At 39.7% G+C, this 21,950-nt stretch overlaps 1 protein-coding gene across 1 annotated transcript; it reads left to right on the forward strand.

Annotated features, from left to right (window-relative positions):
* The first annotated feature begins 7,982 nt into the window (after nt 1–7,982).
* Nucleotides 7,983–21,862, forward strand: LOC137272311 (uncharacterized). Its single transcript, XM_067804677.1, has 10 exons — nt 7,983–8,252; nt 10,785–10,900; nt 12,154–12,308; nt 12,593–12,751; nt 14,024–14,144; nt 14,865–14,987; nt 15,528–15,642; nt 16,920–16,991; nt 17,827–17,930; nt 19,143–21,862. Exons 1-10 carry the CDS (start codon nt 8,121–8,123, stop codon nt 19,273–19,275), a joined length of 1,230 nt encoding a protein of 409 aa, XP_067660778.1. The 5' UTR covers nt 7,983–8,120; the 3' UTR covers nt 19,276–21,862.
* The last annotated feature ends 88 nt before the right edge of the window (nt 21,863–21,950 follow it).

Consider the following 21,950-nt stretch of genomic DNA (forward strand, 5'->3'; position numbering starts at 1 on the left):
CATATATTCCTTCCCAATGTTAACTGTTCTCGTCACGGTACGGCTGAAACACTGCCGATGTGACGTCAAATTTTAATTCACTCACTCATTCATTGACATGAATATTTCACCATCTTGGTCTTTGTACTCGATGAACATCACCGAAACTTGAGCAGTTCCCAATTTGGTCTGTGTACTCGATGTGGGAGAGTTCCTTGTCGATAAGTTGGTTCTTCAGAGATCTGATTCCATGATGTGAACCCATTTCTCAATGACAAATATGTATTTAAACCATAGGTGATAAACTTGTCGAATTCAAACGATAGATATGTCGTTAAAATAGCTATTTTTCTATATTTTTCTAGAGGTTTTGAAATACTGTTAAATCTGCTATTTCCATTGACAACCAAAATGTTGTAATAACAATTGTGAGATGGGCCAGTAGGCCAGTATTACAGAAAACAAGAATCTGTCTGTCTGTACTTATGTCTGCCTCTCTTGTCTCTTCGCTTTTCTGTCTATTCGCTAGTAATTCCTACACTAAAGGAAGCGTGTCTTTTGACCTCAGCGTAAATGGTGTAACCACAGAGCACATAATCTATTATACGTCTCTGGTGTAACCTTGATCAAAGAGCTTGGGGCAAAAATGGAATATTCCATCACATAAAATTGTGTCAGCACACGCAGACATTCCACATGTTTGCCCATCGGTATCTATCTTATGAACAAACTGGTTGCCGCCCTCTGTGCCTGTAAACTTGCCCGCCCATTGGATCTGGGGTCTGGTGGCATATTTGAAAAAGTACTATGGTATGGATCCCCTTACTCATTGTGGCTTTCGAGACACCGGGGTTGATACTTGAAATGTGGCTTTAGCTGCTATTTGTATTTTTTCGATATGACTTTCCCGGCTGGATACCGATACATCTACATTCTAAACTGGTCCAGTGGATCAGTGTGGCTTCTAACCTGTCCTAGTTGGGAGTGTACAACCAGTGCTGGGTTGGAGACGCCGCATTTGACTCTGTGTGCATCGACCAGGACCAAAAGCCCGGATACAAAAGTTTCTGCACGGGCCACACAAAAATATAAAACCTGCACTTTGTTAATTCGTCTGTCTCAGAGTTTCACAGTCCACAAACTGCATTCTACCATGACGTCAGTAAATACTGGATTGTGATTGGTTAATCAAAGTCATTCAGAGGTATATAATCACGTTATATACCCCTGATTTTTCAACACTTAGAAGATAAACGTACTGTGTTGAAAAATCAGAGGCATATAACGAATTATGAAGTTTTTCCTTTGAAATATCTCACTACGCGTTCGGTTTTAGATTATATTTAGAGTATGTTTACCTTTCCATTCACCATTCTACCATTGCCACGTATTTGTTAAATTTTCTTAAAATATACCGTGTTGGAAAATCAGAGGTATATAACGTGATTATCTGCATATATTCTATGAAATGATGATAAACGGACCCAAAATTCAATTTAAAACCGAACGCGTAGCGTGGAATTTTAAATGAAAAATTAGCTACCATAATTTCGTTATATACCGCTGATTTTTCAACAGAGTATGTTTGTCTCCTAATTATCCCCACTTCCGACTGTAACATGTGTATGTCTGTCCAACAGAGGCTCACTAAACATAGTATTACTAATATTACTAGTTGTAAATTTTGCAATACAGACTAAGGGCGGATCACTATCCCGTCACTTCCCGTTCAAGACCATGCGTTCATATTTAGCGTAACAGGTCTGACATGAAGCACAAATCTGGCTACTTCATTTCATCAGCAAACTTTTTAAAGCTGTCAATATAAAGCAAGGGTAGATTTCCTCACGTTTTGAATCTTTCAGCTCGACTGAACTTCTTTTCAGTTCAAAAGGGATTATTAGTTTCTATCAAAATTCTATATAAATTATATATTCAGAGATCAAGGGTTGATCTAAAGATTTGTGAGTGGTATGCTGTACCCAAAGCCTAATGAAGAGTTCATGGTCACAGAGTATCAAATCGCTGAAATCGAGCATGTACCTCAGCATATTCTCAAATCCTAACAGAACCTATTAACCTGTATGGGACAAGGTCAGTCAGCTGATCGAATTATTAATCCTCGCTCCATAGTGAAGGAAAATCTAAAGTACGTGCACATTCCTCTGACATGCTGAAGTCTGAAGTATATCCAATAGGAGAGAAGAGATTGGAGCGATTGGTTTACTCTGTTATATTTCAGACATGTAGAACATTGAAAACTATACCGACATGTTCCGTAGATTTGGGACAGAATGTATTCTAAGATCTATTACTCAATTACTGACGGCCAACATTTATCATTGCAAAGTTTACATAAAGACTTTGCAATTTAATACTTACTAGTATGTACATTAGGGCGGATGTTTCAGACACTACTTTGAACTTCGAACCTCTACCGACATTTGGAAACCTTGAATCTATTTACAACAAATGGCATTGTCCGGGTGAATGATATGTGTTGAAATATATACCCCAACGAAGTACTTTTACATAAGCACCTCAAGAGGCGCACCCGGAGGATAATTTCCCCTTGACCTGTTGGTAGTAGGTTATTTCAGAAAAGTATTATAGGTCATAGGCCCAGGTTACACATTGAAAATTACAGACTGAGAAATGTGTTATAATGATGTCTGCAGTAGAGTATTAATTTTATAAACTGTTGAATATTCATAAAATTGTGAAGGCATGGCAGTGCTTGATATTTACTACAAATAAGTAAAAGGTGATATTCATCTTCTACATATGGCGGTTCACAGATTTACATAATCTGTCATGTCTAGCCTAACCAATATACCCCCATCTAAACTGAGAAAAAGCACGTTTATGTTTGAAATAGCTAACTGCGAAGATATACGATTCAACAACGAAGATAGGTTTAAACAACGGGTATCCAAATGATTTCGCGCCTTTCATTAGTGCAGAATGCCTAAATGCCTTTATTTCATTTAAAATTGCCTGTACCATATTTGATTGTAAAATTTTACCTATCCTTTTATATGGATCCCAAATTTGGGGAACTAAATATTTTCACTGTTTAGAAAAGGTACATGCTTCATTTTTTAAACATTTCCTAAAGCTTGGAAAATTTGCCTCTAATAAGGCTATCTTGGGTGAAACTGGGCGCTGTAATATATTTGTGTCAAGTAGAATAAGAGTAATAAAATATTGGCTTAAATTATTGAGAATTGAATCATTTAGATACCCAAGGCAAAGTTATATTTTCTTAAAAATGCAGGATGATAATGGCAAGCGAAATTGGACATCAGAGGTTAGACAATTACTTTTTTCAACTGGCTTCTCTTATGTGTGGATATCGCAGGATGTTGGAAATGAACAGAGTTTTCTATGTATGTTTAAGCAACGCCTTGAAGATATTTTTCGACAAGAATGGTTGATGTCACTTAATGACTCGAATGTTTTAGAATTTTATTCCTCCCATAAAACTTTGTTAGAGCCTGATTTTTATATCACTCACTTGCAAGATAAAGGTCTGATGAGGGCGTTTTGTAAATTACGAATAGGTTTCCATGGTCTGAGAGTTAATCATGTACGTAAATCCAAAAGAGACTTGCCAGATCTAAGTGTATCCATTTGTAGACACTGTAATCTAGGGTATATTGAAAATGAATTTCATATATTGTTTGTGTGCACAATGTACTCCGACTTAAGAGCCAAATATCTGCCATTTATTTCATTGCCTGTTACAGATAAGCACACACTGTCCAATCTTATCAATGCTAGAAATATTGATGTTATTAAAGCAACCGCATTGTACTTAAAACATGTATTCAAAGCAAGAACTGTAAATCACAACACGTGACCTGCATAAAATGTACCTGTATTTGTACTGTAGGCCTCAAGGCCCTAAATACTGAATAAACAGAATTGAATTGAATGCCAGTCTTGTTGATATGAAACTTTGAGACTAGTAAGAAATTCATTCTGAAGTAACGTTTCACTTCGCACCACCTGTTCTTGCCAAACAAATCCAAATCCATAGACTTCTAATATACTTTTTATCCTAGATGCCCAGCTCTTACAACCATTACTTTCCAGTTGTACAAGCACATAACATTTCTTTACATTTTCAACGCTTATTTGACATTTTAAATTATTTACACCAATATTAAATAGACCTTTTGATGGTTTAAATATACAATGGACACCCAAAACATGCTGATAAATTAATATCAAATTTGTCACAAGCTTTAACACTTGCATAGAAAGCTTGGCATGATTTTAAATTTCCCTTCATCTATGTACATGTGTGCTCACCCCTTTTCTCCAAAATCACCCTGCCCCTGACCTCTGACACTCTCCCACAGAATCGCACCTGTCCGGGCCATGGATATGTGAGTGTGTAAGTGCTGAGTGTGGGTAGGGGAAGTGGACGATGCTCATGTTATCTATCCACTGCCGGATAACTCGCCAAAGACTAGATAATTTACAGACTGACATGATCACATAGATAGTCGATTATGCCGACAATAAAACAGTGTTCATTCAGTTTTTGAATTATCCAAGAAGTGAGTTTGCTTTGTCAATGCGATCTGAGGTATGAGAGTTTGTAGAGTTACCGTACCAATGCTAAGCACTCCAGTCTAATCATTACAGATCCCCTCCCTATTCCACACCAGCGTCATCAGTGTACGGAGTTTCATCCTCTGACATACCAGGATTCTATGACCGGGGTCATAGCAATCAGATCACCATAACGAAACTCTGCCAAGACTCAATAATTGACAGGGGCCCGTTTCACGAAACTCTCGTAAGCCTAAGATCTCTTAACTTTTCTCGTAGCATCCATAGCTCCTGTGTTACAGTATAGGAGGTACAATGGCTACGAGAAAACTTACGAGATCTTAGGCTACGAGCGTTTTGTGAAACGGGCCCCGGACCGGCATGATCACATAGATATAACGATTGTACCGACAATAAAATAATGTCCGTTCGGTTTTCAAATTATCTAAGTAGTATTAGTATCCTAGTTACATGCTGCATAGCAACCAGAGCACCACGCGGATTAAGCATGGTAACCATTTGACTGGAATAAAAAGAATGCGAAATAATTAGCGGAATAGTTTTATAGAAACACATACCTAAAGGTAAAAAGGGAATCACGCCGTGATGTTAAATTCAGGAAAATGTTGGCTTGTTTCGTTTAGTGCTTTTGCAGTCAGTACATAAAGTGGCGGCGAAGGGAAGAAAAATGGCCCAGTGACTGGGAAACGAAATGGAGATCAACGTAATGAACAACACGAGAGGAATGGTTTTGCAATTTGCAACTGAAACATATTTTACAAGGTATGATTATTTGATGGTGATACCTCAAGAACTTTTTCAACCTATAACTGCCAAATATTATGATGGTCTTTTGAAGAATTGTCATATATTTTCCTCATGAGCCCTTGTGACTCTTACACAAACACGCACGCACGCACGCACGCACGCACACACACACACACACGCACACACACAAATATATATACGTAGCGCTTTGAGCATGTTCTGGTTGGACGATTGCCTCGTCCAAGCAGTCCAAAAACAAATATTATGTATACTGGACAAAAACAGTAAGGGATATATGTCAATTTTGATATTTTGAACAATGATCTATATTTCTAAGATGCTTCGGCGAAAGATCAAAGTCGCCGACAATACTTTATCAGACGATAGTGTGCACTTTTTGCATTACGTCACAATTGTTGACGTCACTGCGCCATTCCAGTCTGCCCCTCGTAATCGAACTTTTTTGCATTACGTCACAATGTAACCGACGTCACGATGGATGTCAGTTGCCATCGACTCGTACAGCCTCCCACAGTAAACTGCTTCGTCGCATCCCGTTCCTCGGTTTGCAGTTGCACCACATAGCCAACATCACTGTGGAAGCATTACGTTTATGTTTTCCGAAGGGTAAAATGCCTCATAGTTCGACTCAAAATCTTACAGAGGCACGGTAATGTTTGCAATGTTTACGTTCCCACAATGCAATCGTGGAATATCGCTTGACTTGTCAGCTTCCTCTGAATGTACTGATGTAAACTTTCGTTGGTAGTAGAAATGAGGCGGTCATATTGCCTTGTATGGTTTAAAAGAATCACGGATGTAATCAAAATGATCTAGAGAAGATATTTAACCCGAACATAAGCAATCACCAAACTGTTCATCATTTGTTTTTCTAGTAACCTTTGTCTTAACGTAGGGGGCTGACACGTTAAAAGAACAGCGCGTCAGTTAGCCCTGTGCGAGGATTCTTAATTTAGGTCACAGACACCGTCGTTTGTTTTCTGCCATAGATTTATCGAAATTAGGCTTAGAAGTTATTGAATACAGCACCTTAGAAAAGAAATACAGTTCACTCTACCACCATGTATAGTGTAATAAAGCACGCTTTCGCCCTGAACTATTATAACGTTAAAGCACTCGGACGCACGCATCCTCGTGCTTAAACTATAATAGTTCAGGGCGAAAGAGTGCTTTACTACACTATACATGGTGGTAGAATGAACCGTATTTTTTTAATTCATTGACATACTGATGAAATAACAATCATAAAAATGCCAGTATCCCTAACTTATTTTGTCCAGTATATGTTAGTACTTAAACTGTACAATACAACTCTTAAACAGTATATATGGTGAATGTGTGAAAGGTCACGCCTTGTCATGAGATGATATACATAAGTATGCTTTCTGTTTTGCGTTCTAAGTTTAATGACATTCCATAAACGTAGACTGTGCCAGTTGACAAGATGCATTTGTACAGTTGTGTGTGTATTAATATATACACACATATGTTAATATTGCGTATGGCCAAGCTGGAAGGTAAGTCGTACTGGTATTAACTGCGTGTTCATGAACTGCTTCCATGAGCTGAAACCATGATCCTCGTACAGTGGCATGTTTCATTTATCTGTTCTTGTTCTGGATAACTAATATAATTAATAACATGCGGTCATGTATTAACATATTAACATATACAGTATATCTAACTTTTTAAATGTCGACGGATTGTTTCGTATTTTGTTTTTATTTGTCTTTGTGACACCAGAATCACGCACTAATTTGAGGGTGTAGGGTGGCAGGGGGATGTCTCTCTGTGTGCTTGCGCGCATAGCGCATTCGTTAAGCGCATTCGTTACAAACGTAGGTAGGTAGGTAGGTAGATACGGTTTTAGAGCGACATTGGGCCTTAAAAGGCCTATATGCGCCCAACACTTAACAAACAGTTAACTTTTTGTCCAGTTAAGTTATGTCGTACTCATCTGTTTTAACAAGGAAGTCTAATACAGCTCTTTTTATGAAACCATACATTAAAGTATCGCCAAGTATTGCGTTCAGTGTAAAATTAGTTTTGGTTTTGTTAAGCACAATGTCTCTAAGAGCCTTTCGTCGGTTTTCATGAGCTGGACGTTCTTTCAGGTTACAAACGCAGTCGCCTTGATGTAGGTATCACCCTTTAGTATCTACATTATATGTACTAAATATGGTACATTTTGTAAACATTTACATGGTACATATCAGTTGTGGGGCGGTCGGGTGGCCTAATGGTTAAAACGTCCGCTCATTATGATGAAGAACCGGGTCTGATTTTCTACATTGGTACAATATATAAGCTCAAGCAATTTCTGGCGTCCACCGCTGTGACTTTGCTCGCTTATTGCTAAAAGCGGAGTAAAACCATACTCACTCAAATATCAGGTGTTTTGCAGGAAACAAACAAAACGATGAAACGTGTGTTATTTTCACAGCTTCAGTTTGGCCTAGATCTCTATAACATCTCCGGCGCGGAAAGTGTCGACTGACTGATTCCATATATATTCATAACGCAACGTGTGTATCTGACTATCCTGAGCATATTAAAACTGCACATCAAATCAGCAGGTGGCAAAGAAAGAAACACCACGTGACTATCAAAGTGCCATGTGGATAGTATTCCTCGATTAAATACTCTGATATATACAAGGTGCTTGTATGATCTAGGCGCAGTTGGAGCGAGGGATTGGACGAGAGAACTTATGACCAACTTATGAACAAGTTGCCTCCCCTGATTGTTAAACTTGACGAGTGCAGTGTTACAAGTTCATTCCCGACACAATGGATCCAATAGCAGAAGTTAAGATGTATGAAGACTCCAGCGACCTTCTGCCGCTATTGGTTGGAGGCCCTGGGCCCGATACGCTCCAGAACTGCAAGGAAATATTCACAAAGGCCACCGCCTCGGTGTTGGTGAGTGTTATTCATAAACAATAAGTACACATTTCCATCGTCAGTGTAAACGTGAGCATATTTTTACAATTTGTCCACACTATCGAGTTTGGTATTTCGAGTACAGAACGAGAAGAGTGTTTTAAACTCTTTTATCGTAGCCTCACTATAATCAACGTCAGTCCAGTCTATCTCACACACAAATGCCCGAACGCTCACACACAAGTGCAACCTAATCCCATTTCACCTCACCCCATCAGGTATAAGACCCACAGGACAGCACTGGGCAATCTAGAATAAGTGGTCATTCCATTATAGTGGCTTTAGTGTGCCATGTGTCCGTTTGATTTAACGTAACTGAATGGATCTTGTTACTGAGTGGATCTTGAATGAGTGAGTGATTACTGAATGAGTAAGTGGGTGGGTATTGAACGAGTAGATGAGTGGGTAGGTATTGAGTAAACGAGGGGTGTTTACTGAATGAGTGAGTGGGTGGACATTGAGTAAGGGGATCATGAATGAGTTAGACGGTGGATAATGAGTGAGTAATTGGGTGGGTATTGAGTAAGTGAGTGGGTCACGAATGAGTAAGTGGGTGGGTATTGAATGAGTGGATTTTTTAGTGTTCATTAATTGAGTGACAGTGAGGGTGACTATTGAATGAGTAAGTGGGTGGGCATTGAGTGAATGGATCATGAATGAGTAAGTGGGTAGGTGTTGAGTGAATGGATCATGAATGGATGAGTGGGTAGGTGTTGAGTGAATGGATCATGAATGGGTGAGTGGGTAGGTGTTCAGTGAATGGTTCATGAATGGGTAAGGGGGTAGGTGTTGAATGAATGGATCATGAATGGGTGAGAGGGTAGGTGTTGAGAAAAGGGATCATGAATGGGTAAGTGGGTAGGTGTTTAGTGAATGGATCATGAATGAGTAAGTGGGTAGGTGGGTATGTGTTGAGTGAATGGATCATGAATGGATGAGTGGGTAGGTGTTGAGAAAACTGATCATGAATGGGTAAGTGGGTAGGTGTTTAGTGAATGGATCATGAATAAGTGGGTAGGTGGGTATGTGTTGAGTGAATGGATCATGAATGGATGAGTGGGTAGGTGTTGAGTGAATGGATCATGAATGGGTGAGTGGGTAGGTGTTCAGTGAATGGATCATGAATGGGTAAGCGGGTAGGTGTTGAATGAATGGATCATGAATGGGTGAGCAGGTAGGTGTTGAGTGAATGGATCATGAATGGGTAAGTGGGTAGGTGTTGAGTGAATGGATCATGAATGAGTAAGTGGGTAGGTGGGTACGTGTTGAGTGAATGGATCATGAATGTGTAAGTGAGTACGTGTTAAGTGTATGGATCATGACTGGGCGAGTTGGTATGTGTTGAGTAAATGGATCATGAATGGGTAAGTGGGTAGGTGTTGAGTGAATGGATCATGAATACATGAGTGGGTAGGTGTTGAGTGAATGGATCATGAATGGGTGAGTGGGTGGGTGTTGAGTGAATGGATCATGAATGGGTGAGTGGATAGGTGTTGAGTGAATGGATCATGAATGGGTGAGTGGGCAGGTGTTGAGTGAGTGGATCATGGATGGGTGAGTGGGTAGGTGTTGAGTGAATGGATCATGAATGGGTAAGTGGCTAGGTGTTGAGTGAATGAGAGGGTGACAGAATGAGCAGGGATTAGGAAAGAGACTTTGACAATGGGCCATTTTCATGATTATTTGCCATTTTGTGAATTTAGAAGGGGCCACTGCCCTTTGCATCAATAGTAAACTTCAATTTTTTAATGGGCCATTTTGTATTCTAACATGCAAAATGGCCCATGGCCCCTGCCTTTCCCAATCCCTTAATACATTGGTGGGCACTGAGTGAGTGAATCTTTAATAAGTGAGTGAGTTGGTGAGTGGATCTTGAATGAATGAGTGAGAGGGTGGACATTGAATGAATAAGTTGGTGGGCACTGTGTGAGTGAATGGATCAAGAATGAGTGAGTGGATCTTGAATAAGCGATTGAGTGGATTTTGAATGAGTGAGATTATGAGCATTGAGTGAGTGAGTATGTGAGCGGATCTTTATTTAGTGAGTGGATCTGGAATGAGTAAGTGGATCTTCAGTGAGTGAGTGAGTGGATTTTGAATGAGGGCTTGAGTGGATCTTCAATGATCTTTATTTAGTGAGTGGATCTGGAATGAGTAAGTGGATCTTCAGTGAGTGAGTGAGTGAGTGAGTGGATTTTGAATGAGGGCTTGAGTGGATCTTCAATGAGTGAGTGGATCTTCAATGAGTGAACGAGTGGGTGAATCCTGAATGAGTGGGTGGGTATACGAGTGGATGAGAGGTTGGACATTACATGAGTGAGTGAGCGAGTGCATGTAGTAAGTAAGTGTTGAAGTGGCTGAAGGATTTTTGAGTGAGTGAGTGTGTGAGTGCCAAGATACCATGGAAATCTGGAATTTTACCCATGAATACTCATTCTGGCAAAGGCTTAAGTGACTTTGAAGGTCAGTTGAAAGTTTTCGAAAGTATAAACTCATTCTTGTGGAATACAGGAAACAGAAACTGACCTGACACAGGCATTCCGATATGCAGATGAACAAGGAGACCAGGAATACCGAGATCAACTTGCCAAGTTCCTAACCACTGAGTACAATGACACTGTCAAAAGGTAAAGTCACCTCACTCTACTGCCCAGTGATAAGAAAGACACTGTCAACAGGTAAAGTCACCTCACTCTACTGCCCAATGATAACAGAGACACTGTCAACAGGTAAAGTCACCTCACTCTACTGCCCAGTGATACGAAAGACACTGTCAACAGGTAAAGTCACTTCGCTCTACTGCCCAATGATTAGAAAGACACTATCAACAGGTAAAGTCACCTCGCTCTACTGCCCAGTGATACGAAAGACACTGTCAACAGGTAAAGTCACTTCGCTCTACTGCCCAATGATTAGAAAGACACTATCAACAGGTAAAGTCACCTCGCTCTACTGCCCAGTGATAAGAAAGACACTGTCAACAGGTAAAGTCACCTCACTCTACTGCCCAATGATAACAGAGACACTGTCAACAGGTAAAGTCACCTCACTCTACTGCCCAATGATAACAGAGACACTGTCAACAGGTAAAGTCACCTCGCTCTACTGCCCAGTGATAAGAAAGACACTGTCAACAGGTAAAGTCACCTCGCTCTACAGCCCAATGATAAGAAGGACACTGTCAACAGGTGAGTAGAACTAACTCTCCCATCTAAGGTTTTCAAAGATACCATCAGAAATTCAGGATAACTAACTCTACTGTCTCCAAAGTTAATCACCCACCAAGAGGCAGTACTGGGCCTGTCTATAATGGTTGATTCTTTGCTGCCAAATATCTTTTATCCATGAACAACATAGTGGTTGTCAGGCATGGTTACTATGACTGTCTTGAAGTTTCTTATTTGGACACCATTATACATAACATTTATACATTATGCATAACTTACATGTTGTGTATTGTTGGTCATACCACTACTATATGTATTGTGTACTGGGTTGTCAAGGTAATCTACCTCATCATGTATTGTTGGTCATACCACTACTATATGTATTGTGTACTGGGTTGTCAAGGTAATCTACCTCATCATGTATTGTTGGTCATACCACTACTATATGTATTGTGTACTGGGTTGTCAAGGTAATCTACCTCATCATGTATTGTTGGTCATACCACTACTATATGTATTGTGTACTGGGTTGTCAAGGTAATCTACCTCATCATGTATTGTTGGTCATACCACTACTATATATATTGTGTACTGGGTTGTCAAGGTAATCTACATGTTTGTGTATGGTTGATCATATCTCTACAAGATGTATTATGTTGTCAAGTTAACCTACCTGATTGGTCAGACCACTACAAGATGTATTGTGTTGTCAGCTCGGAGCTGATGGTGACTGCAGGGGCAACCCAAGGATTATATTTCTTGGCTTCACTGTTCTTTAATAAACACAAAGTGGCATTTGTAGAGGATCCAACCTACTATGCTGCACACACAATGCTGCAGTGTGACCTCCAGATGAAGGTAGTTCCTGGTGAGTCTAAGAACATCTAGTGAATGGTGTATCAAACAAAGCCAACCAAAATTCAAGACAATTCAAATTCAAGTCAGTTCTTGTCGGAAGTTGTAGAGATGTTAAATTTCTGATTCTTGACAGATTTCATCTGCACCTTCATAATATCATAAACAATAGAATTATAAACAATAGAATTATAAACAATAGAATTATAAACAATAACATGGTGAGTGGAATACCTCTGATCTAGTTAAGTTGATGTATGAGGTTTCTGACTCCTTGTGATGTCTGTTTTGACACAGTGCCAACAGATGCAAATGGAATCGATACCAATGTTCTGGACAAGCTATTATCTGAAAATCGTCCAAAGTCCTTTACTGTTACGCTGGAGCAGCCATTTTGGGCGATGATCTATGTTATCTCAGTCTTCAACAACCCAGCAGGATGGTGCTATTCACCAGGTGAGTTATATCCTACAGGGGGAGTTATATCCTACAGGGTGCAGTATATCCTTTGTGGCAGGGTATAGTATATTGTTTGTGGTGGGTTATGTGCAACTGTATGACTTATATCCTACAGTGAGTAGTACATCCTAGAAACAGGTTATATCCAACAAGATGAGTTTTATCCTACAGGGTGGGTTATATCAAACAGGGCGAGTTGCACCCTACAGTCCTTTGAAATATATCCATTGTGACAGGCTATATCAAACAGAGTGAGTCCTTTGTGATATAACTTTTGTGACAGATTATATCTAACAGCTGAGTGATATCCTGCAGAGTGGAGTATATCCCATGTTATATCCAGCAGTGTGAGTTATATCTTGTGAGATGGATTTATCCTTTGTGGTTTTATCCAACTGGGTGAGTTATATCCTACTGCATATAGTATATCCTTTGTGGTAGATCATATGCAACAGACCCGTGAAGTTCCCTGGGTAGAATAGGCCACCAGCAACCCATGCTTGCCATAAAAGGCGACTAAGCTTGTCGTAGGAGGTGAATAAAGGGATGGGGTGGTCAGACTCGCTGACTTGGTTGACACGTCATCGGTTCCCAATTGTGCAGATCGATCACTGCTCATGCTGTTGATCACTGGATTGTCTGGTCCAGACTTGATTATTTACAGACCGCCGCCGTATAGCTGGAATTAATAATTCCTGAGTGCAGCGTAAAACTAAACTCACTCACTCACTCATATGCAACAGGGTGTAGTACATCCTTTGTGCATTGTTACATGACACTTCAAATGGTTAATCATACATTATAATTTAACATGGGCTACAAGGCTTGTCATACTCACGACATGCTGTGGCCAGAGGGAGTACCATATGCAACAGGATGTCTCAATCTGCTATGCTCTGTCTCATGCTGTTTCAGACGTGTGATGAGTTGGTTGTGACTGTCTGTGCTCTGATTCAGATATTTGTAGTGGTTGGTGCATGACTTACCGTGCCTTTTTTCAGATGGGCGGTGAGTTGATGTGTGACTTGCTATGCTCTGTTTCAGAGAGCTGTGTTGAGCTGATGTGTGACTTGCTATGTTCTGTTTTTAAGAGGTGTGGTGAGTTGATCTGTGTCTTGCTATGCTCCTTTTCAGAAAGATGTGGTAAGTTGGTGTGTGACTTGCTATGCTCTGTTCCCAAGAGGTGTGTTGAGTTGATGTGTGACTTGCTATGCTCTGTTTCAGAAATGTGTGTTCAGTTGGTATGTGACTGTCTATGCTCTGTTTCAGAAAGGTGTGGTGAGTTGGTGCGTATTGCCAGACAGCATGATGTTCTGGTTGTTGCTGAGGACATATACAATTTGGTGTACTACGGGGAAAGCAGTCCCAAACGTCTCCTGGCATATGACAAGTATGTATGAGAAACAGGAATCAAATAGCAGTTGAGAAATGTGATTATCAGTGCAAATTCTGATTTCTGAGAGACAATATTCATCATATCTCCAGCTGGATTGACAACGACATCCAAAGGCAAGTAAAGTGTGATATTTTCTCTGTCCTTGTGGTTTATTATTTAACTTTGATGAGGCCCTACCAATTTTATTTCTTGTTTTACAAATACCCTGCTATATTTTTTCAAGAATAAAAAAATACAAAAAAGAATTTATCAAAAAATGCATTTCTGCTGATTTCTTGGAGAGAAATGTAAACTTAACACGAGTATTTTTATAAGGTTTTATAATGTATTTTGCTCTGTATATACTTCATAAATTTCTGAAGTAAAATTCTTTTAGTGTTTGAAAGGACTATTAATTTGATTGGTGATTATTTGTTTTATTAATTCCCTCCACCTTTATTTTTGTTTTGTTTTGTGTGTGTGTGCGTGAGTAAGGGTGGGGTGGGGGGGGGGGTCAGCCTTATTTAATGACAGAGATAAAATTCTGATTACCAAACATTAATGCTCAAACTGTGATAATTTGTTCATACTTTGGTGAACAGACTGACAGTCAAAACACAATCAAACATTGATCATTGCTGATCAAATGATAATGATCAAACTGTCAATCAAGCAATCTTAACTGAGCTCAGATGTTTTACAGACAGATGGTGATTGGCCATGTTTCTCCTGTAGATTAGACCATGACTACATGGGCAATGTTGTCTCCAACTGTACATTTTCCAAGATTCTGGCTCCTGGGCTCCGCCTTGGATGGCTGGAGGCTCCAGAGAGGGTCCTTCGTGTGTTGAAGAACAGGTAAATATTTTCAGTGCACAGTGGTAAGAATTTACATGAAATATATAAAATAGTGTCATGAGAGGAGTGGGCTGGGATGGAGGAAAGCAATGCTCTGGAAAGCCACAACTGGCTCTGCGAGGAGTTAAATACACATTGATAGAGTGAGTTTTGCTTTATGCCTTTTACCAATATCACAGATGGTTATACCAGAAACTGGCTTCACACATTTAACCCATGTGGGTGGTAGGTGTGGTCAGCAAATACCTTAACGTATAACCTACATCACAACCAAACAAGTTGATAGAGAGGGGGCAGGGTTGTACTTTGTATATAATTCACCCATATGAGGTTCTGTTTGTCATGTCTTCATATTATCGCTGACTCTGTCAGCTTTCCAATATGTTTCAATGTAGAATAAGGACTTTCCTGTAGTTTCAGTGTAGAAGATGGGCTTTCCAATAAGTTTCAGTGTAGAGGAGGGGCTCTGCATAACTCTGTCTAGTGGGTTCAGGAATAGCGTAAGAAAATGTAGTCTTTCAAAACTGGTATTTGTTGCAGTAGTGTGTCATGGAGTGGAGGCAGTCTGAACCACTACGCGTCCAAATTAGCAGCAGCTGCCATGAAACTGGGCTTACAGCAGAAACATGTGCAGACAGTCAGACAGATCTACAAGGTAGATATTCAGAGAGTCAGACTCTCATACAGATCTACAAGGTAGATACTCAGAGTCAGACACTCAGACAGATCTACAAGGTAGACACTCAGACAGACACTCGGACATATTTGCAAGGTAGATACAGTCATACAGTCAGACAGATCTAAAAGGTAGATACTCAGAGAGTCAGACACTCAGGCAGATTTACAAGGTAGACACTCAGACAGATTTACAAGGTAGATACTCAGAGAGTCAGACACTCAGACAGATTTACAAGGTAGATACTCAGGGAGTCAGACACTCATACAGATCTACAAGGTAGATACTCAGAGTCAGACACTCAGACAGATCTACAAGGTAGACACTCAGACAGACACTCGGACATATTTGCAAGGTAGATACAGTCATACAGTCAGATCTAAAAGGTAGATACTCAGAGAGTCAGACACTCAGGCAGATTTACAAGGTAGACACTCAGACAGATTTACAAGGTAGATACTCAGAGAGTCAGACACTCAGGCAGATCTACAAGGTAGATACTCAGAGAGTCAGACACTCAGGCAGATTTACAAGGTAGATACTCAGGGAGTCAGACACTCAGACAGATTTACAAGGTAGATACTCAGAGAGTCAGACAGTCAGGCAGATCTACAAGGTAGACACTCAGACAGATTTACAAGGTAGATACTCAGGGAGTCAGACACTCATACAGATCTACAAGGTAGATACTCAGAGAGTCAGAATCTCAGACAGATTTACAAGGTAGATACTCAGGGAGTCAGACACTCAGACAGATCTACAAGGTAGGTACTCAGACAGACTCAGACATATTTGCAAGGTTGATACCCAGAGAATCAGACAGACAGATTTACAAGGTAGATACTCGGCGTTTCAGACACTCACACAGATCTACAACACAGATACTCAGACAGACACTTAGACATATTTACAAGGTAGATACTCAGACACATTTACAAGGTAGATACTCAGACACTCAGACACATTTACAAGGTAGACGCTCAGGTGCTCAGACACTCAGACATATATTACAAGCTAGATACTCAGAGAATCAGACACTGAGACACATTTACAAGGTAGACACTCAGAAAATGAGACAGACAGATTTATACATGTAGTTAAAAGGTATTTCAGCACACTACCTCCCAACTGTTGGTTGGTTTCTCTAAGTTGAGTTATTAGTATCTACTTTCAGCCTTTGTGGGAAAAGAAGTCATGAGAATTTAATTCAAACTGCATGAGTTCTGACTCACGATAACTACTTTCCACCATTGTAGAACAGGATGATGTTGATGTGTGAGACTCTCCAGAAAAGCTTGCCACCTGGTGCCACGTTTACACAACCACAGGTTAGTGATGGTCTAGTGGTCCATTCAAAATTAGGAACAGGCCAGTAGGTGATAATATACAACTCAATTTCTGACATTTTATTTACACACAAATACTGTTGTGATGTTTCAACAATTCCATTAAGAAATGAGTATAGTCGAGTAGTCAATGTGTTCACATGACTTCAACTTGGTTGTATGTTTTATTCCTTGTGTTAATACCATCTGTAGGGGACGTGGGGTAGCCTAGTAGTTAAAGTCTTTGCCCTTTGATGAAAAACCGGGTTCCATTCCAAACATGGGTACAGTGTGTGAATCCCATTTCTGGTGTCCTGTGCTGTGTTATTGCTGGAATATTGCTTAAAGTGGTGTAAAACTAAACTCACTTGTTTGTACTATCTGTAAAGCTCCCTGCTCCTAAAGGCCTCATTAGCTTCCCTGGTCAATATCTCCTCTATCTGTAACAGAAATGAAAAAAAATAAATGAAACTGTTAACTGAAAAGCAACAACAAAGCCTGTATTTGAGGATCTGCAACAATAATACAGTCTTGATTTGGTTCTTTAGTAAATGGTGAAAACTAGCAAGTATTGTTCATTTGGTACAGAATTGCTGAAATAATGTGCTAAACTATGGAGTGACTCTATGAGACACTATCCCCATGACAATCAAGGTCAGAATTGGTCTAAGGTAACTGAAGCTTGTTGCATTAGGTAAATAATCAAGTCTGAACCAGACAATCCAGTGATAAACAAATAAAGGGTGGCCTAAAAACAGAGAGGTTCATTGAGTACATATACAACCCTTTCCTTCAACGTGACTGAAATGAATGACTGACCTGGAATACTGTGTGGTAGGGAGGCTTCTTTGTGTGGGTGAAATTACCGGAAGCTGTGGATGCACTTCAGCTGCTGAGGATGACCGCCAAAAAGTACAAGATCAATTTTCTTCCAGGATTTTGGTGCGTATATATTATTTTCTTAGATGTTAGAGTTGTTTCAGTTCTTGTGGAGTGTAAAAATATATTTCTGCATGACTTTCCACAACTACATTTCTTATAGTTTATTTTAATGGTTCCATCTTATTTCAATTCATTTTTGTTTTGGACTTCTCCCACAATGTTGGTGGGGGGTAGCTTAGTGGTTTCGCTGGTCATGCTGTAGACCAGGGTTTGATTCCCCACATGAGTACAATGTGTCAAATCCATTTCTGGTGTTCTTGCTGTGATATTGCTAAAAGCAGTGTAAAATTCAACTCACTCACTCATTCAGTCACTCTTCCACACTGAGATGCAAGATGCATGAACAGAGAAGTCATGTGGTACCCCTAAAATAATAAGCCACATTTTTAACCCCCAAAACAGAGAAATTTAGTAAAGTATGACTCTCCCTGTGCAGTCAGTACAGAATTAGTTCACAAGAAAAAAGAATATCATTTATCTGGGCTTATGGCAGACCCTTCATTAACTGACATGCACTCAATTGTGTCAAGTTTGATCTGATCCACTTTGTCACTTTTTAAGACAAGCATTGGTTATATAACGCTAACCAGGATTTGTGAATAGTCAGTATTTGACCTAAATAAAATACACTGTGGTATAAAACAGGTGTCAGTAATACTACGTTAGAAGTTTGTTTTGATCTGCTTATCTCTGCATATTCATCAGGGTTGTCAGTATTCATACACACGCATGACTGTTAGTGGTCAAAGCATCATGGTAAATAGTGTCTGTGTAATCTTTCAATGTAGGCTGTCACCAAATTTGAAGTTTTCAAATTAACAAGAAGCGGGAGGTATGTACAGACGTTGCTGAATACACAGTCCCCATTCAGCTTTGAGGTGTGGGCAAAAATGTTCGGAAAATAGGGTAACCTGTTCCTTGTAGTTTAACCAATGTAACTTGTCTCTCATAGTTTAACCAATGTAACCTGTTCCTTGTACTTTAACCAATGTAACCTGTCCCCCATAGTTTCACCGATGTAATTTGTCCCTTGTAGTTTAACCAATGTAAGTTGTAGTGTAGTCTAACTAATGTAACCCTTTCCATGCAGTTAAACCATTGTAACATGTTCTTCATAGAACAACAAATGTAACATGTTCTTGTTCTGTTACAAGGAGCATCCTTAAGCTATTTTCTTTTTGTCTAGTGTTAAATAAATTCTTCGTTTTTCAGTACCTCTCCCAGTGGTGGCTTCAAGAATTACGTGAGACTGTCCATCAGTTTCTGCAACCAGGCCACCTTGGCACAGGGACTCGATGCTTTTTGTTCTGCTCTGCGTGACTTCATCCCTACAGATACAGAATAAACCGAGCAATATGGCTAACTCTGATACCGGTCTAACAAGCCAAAGATATTCCCAGCTCTGTGCTGTATAAACATCACAATTTTGTGAAACAAGGCACATGATAATTATATAGTCTTTGTTTACAGAATATTTACATGAATGAATATTCAGAAAATCAACTTTCCATCTACATATAGCAAGGCTGAGTGGGTGGGTATGATTTTGCATCATTTTTAGCACTATTCCTGCAATATTAGGTCTTGGAATTACCAGAATCAAACATATGGCAGTATATGGAGAACTATACCTTGCTTCCAGGTGTGACAAGACAATCCTTACATGAGACCACAGCAAAAGGAAGTGCAATAGTCAGTGAATGTGTATAGTTTTATCCCACTTAACCTAAAGTATGCTTCTCACTATATGTTAGGTTATCTCTTGTTTTCCCTGAATAACCGCATTTAGAGGTTTTCGTTTTGGAAGGACAGGTTTTACTTTTCACAAGAAAGACCTCTTCCCAGGTTTTACTTTTCGCTAGTAAGACCCCTTCCCAGGTTTTACTTTTCGTTAGTAAGACCGCTTCCCAGGTTTTACTTTTCCTAACTTTATATGAACATCAACATTCAAATGATACATGAGTGTTTGAAATCAATTGAAAAACATCGTGCAAGATTAAATTCACATTACAAATGTTTTCTGTAGGAGGACTGGAATCACAATTCTCACAATAGTAGGCAGACACTCTACCACATGGCCACCAGGCCAACAAAGGTGGTGGGGTTAAATTATCTACTTATAGTTACTGTCATTAAATTGATTCTATGCATGTTTCAGTTATTGGTGTGTAGCTTCATTAAATGATCATCTACATTGTAACTACCCACCACTGACCACCCCTCGGGATTTCCCTCCACCTCTGGTTTTACATTGTCTACCAAAACCTTGGAGGCGTGTTTTCACCTATACATAGCAATATTCCAGCAATATCCCGGTGGGGACACCTGGTGAATCCAACCCAGGTCTTTGCTGTGACAAATGAATCTTCTGTGGAAAGGATAGGTAGCATACTTGTCTTACCTGGTAGCTTGAACAACCTAATCGAAGGCAGCATGCTGGATACTGGAAGAGACTGAGAGATAAAATTAATAAGATATTGGTCATCTTGATGGTTGATTCCACAGTGAAACCAGTTTTGTGTTTTCTTGTTATAGTTTCATTTGCTTCAGTGAAACTCACGAATTCCCATAAGGAGGTTTAAGCATTGCCACTGTACCACTGTACCATAATATACCAGGAGTCACTCAGGAAGTGTAGTATATGCTATGTAAAGCTTGGATGAATGATGCCCTATTTTGCAAGTCTGCTGCCTTCCTCCAGTTAAAATTGTGACAAATGTTGGGGTTGTAAAGCTGAAACTAGCATACAACAATATTCCAGAAATATCACAGCTGGGGACACCAGAAATGGGCTTCACAAGTTATACCAGAGATGCCAACTCCAAATTGGTGGGATTAGGAATCAGAGCTCCCTATGATAGAAAAAAATTAGGAACTTTCCCAAAAATTATGGATACCTATAAATTGTTGTACTCAAGGAATGAAACTTTTGAATGCCATTACATATAGTGATACTTCTATAAGTGAAAACTTTGCAGTACTGCAAGATGTGCTTGTGAATGTTCATTCTCTTCCCACAGAGGTTACTCCTGTCATATCTTCCTATGTTACGTAGGAAGATATGAATGGAGTAACCTCTGTGGGAAGAGAATGGTGAATGTTAAGTGATTGAAATAAACAGTGCATGGAAATTACCAGGCACCCTACTCAACTTCTGGTGTACAATCTTGTGTAAACAGTTTGAGAACTTCCCATGCCCTCCCAAAGACAGACTATCTATCTCTTTGTTACATTTTGAAAAAATCTGAATGAATTTGGCTTTGTCAGACTGGCAGAATAAACATGCATTTGGGGGATGATTCATATATATGTTTGGAAGGGTTGGCATCTTTGGACTGTATTCATTTGGGGAATCAAACTCAGGTTTTCTGCATGACAAGTGAGTGATTTAAACACCTCACTCAGCTAAGTTTGTTATGTGCAAAGGAAGATGGCTTTTTAGTGTTATCTTTCCTCCTGAGTGAGTGAGTTTAGTTTTATGCTGCTCACAGCAATATTCCAGCTATATGGCAGAGCTCTGTAAATAATTGAGTCTGGTCCAGACAATCCAGTGATCAACAACATGAGCATTGATCTGCACAACTGGGAACCAATGACGTGTCAACCAAGTCAGCGAGTCTGACCACCCGATGCCGTTAGTCACCTCTTACGACAAGCATAGTCGCCTTTTTTGGCAAGCATGGGTTGCTAGAGGCCTATTCTACCCAGGGAACTTCATGGGTCCTTTCTTCTTGAAGGCGAAACACAGTACTCTTTGATGTTTAGTGTTGTCATAGTAATGTTTATGCAAGGGGATTAGTGCAAGGGTGGTGATTTTGTACTAATTTCTAAGTGAACATGGTGTCGCTCATGCTGACATTGATTTCATGAACTGTCTGCTGAACGGTTATAATTGTTTTTCAAAAGGCTAAATAAAAAAACTGTAATGTTTCTTTGGCATTGGCGTGTCAGTGGGTTCGTCTTACTGCATGAAAAATATTGTCAACAATTTCATATAAATCTGCCTACACAAGTCATCAT

This window comes from Haliotis asinina, chromosome 2, assembly GCF_037392515.1.
Source record: "Haliotis asinina isolate JCU_RB_2024 chromosome 2, JCU_Hal_asi_v2, whole genome shotgun sequence".
Taxonomy (NCBI): Eukaryota; Metazoa; Mollusca; class Gastropoda; order Lepetellida; family Haliotidae; genus Haliotis; species Haliotis asinina.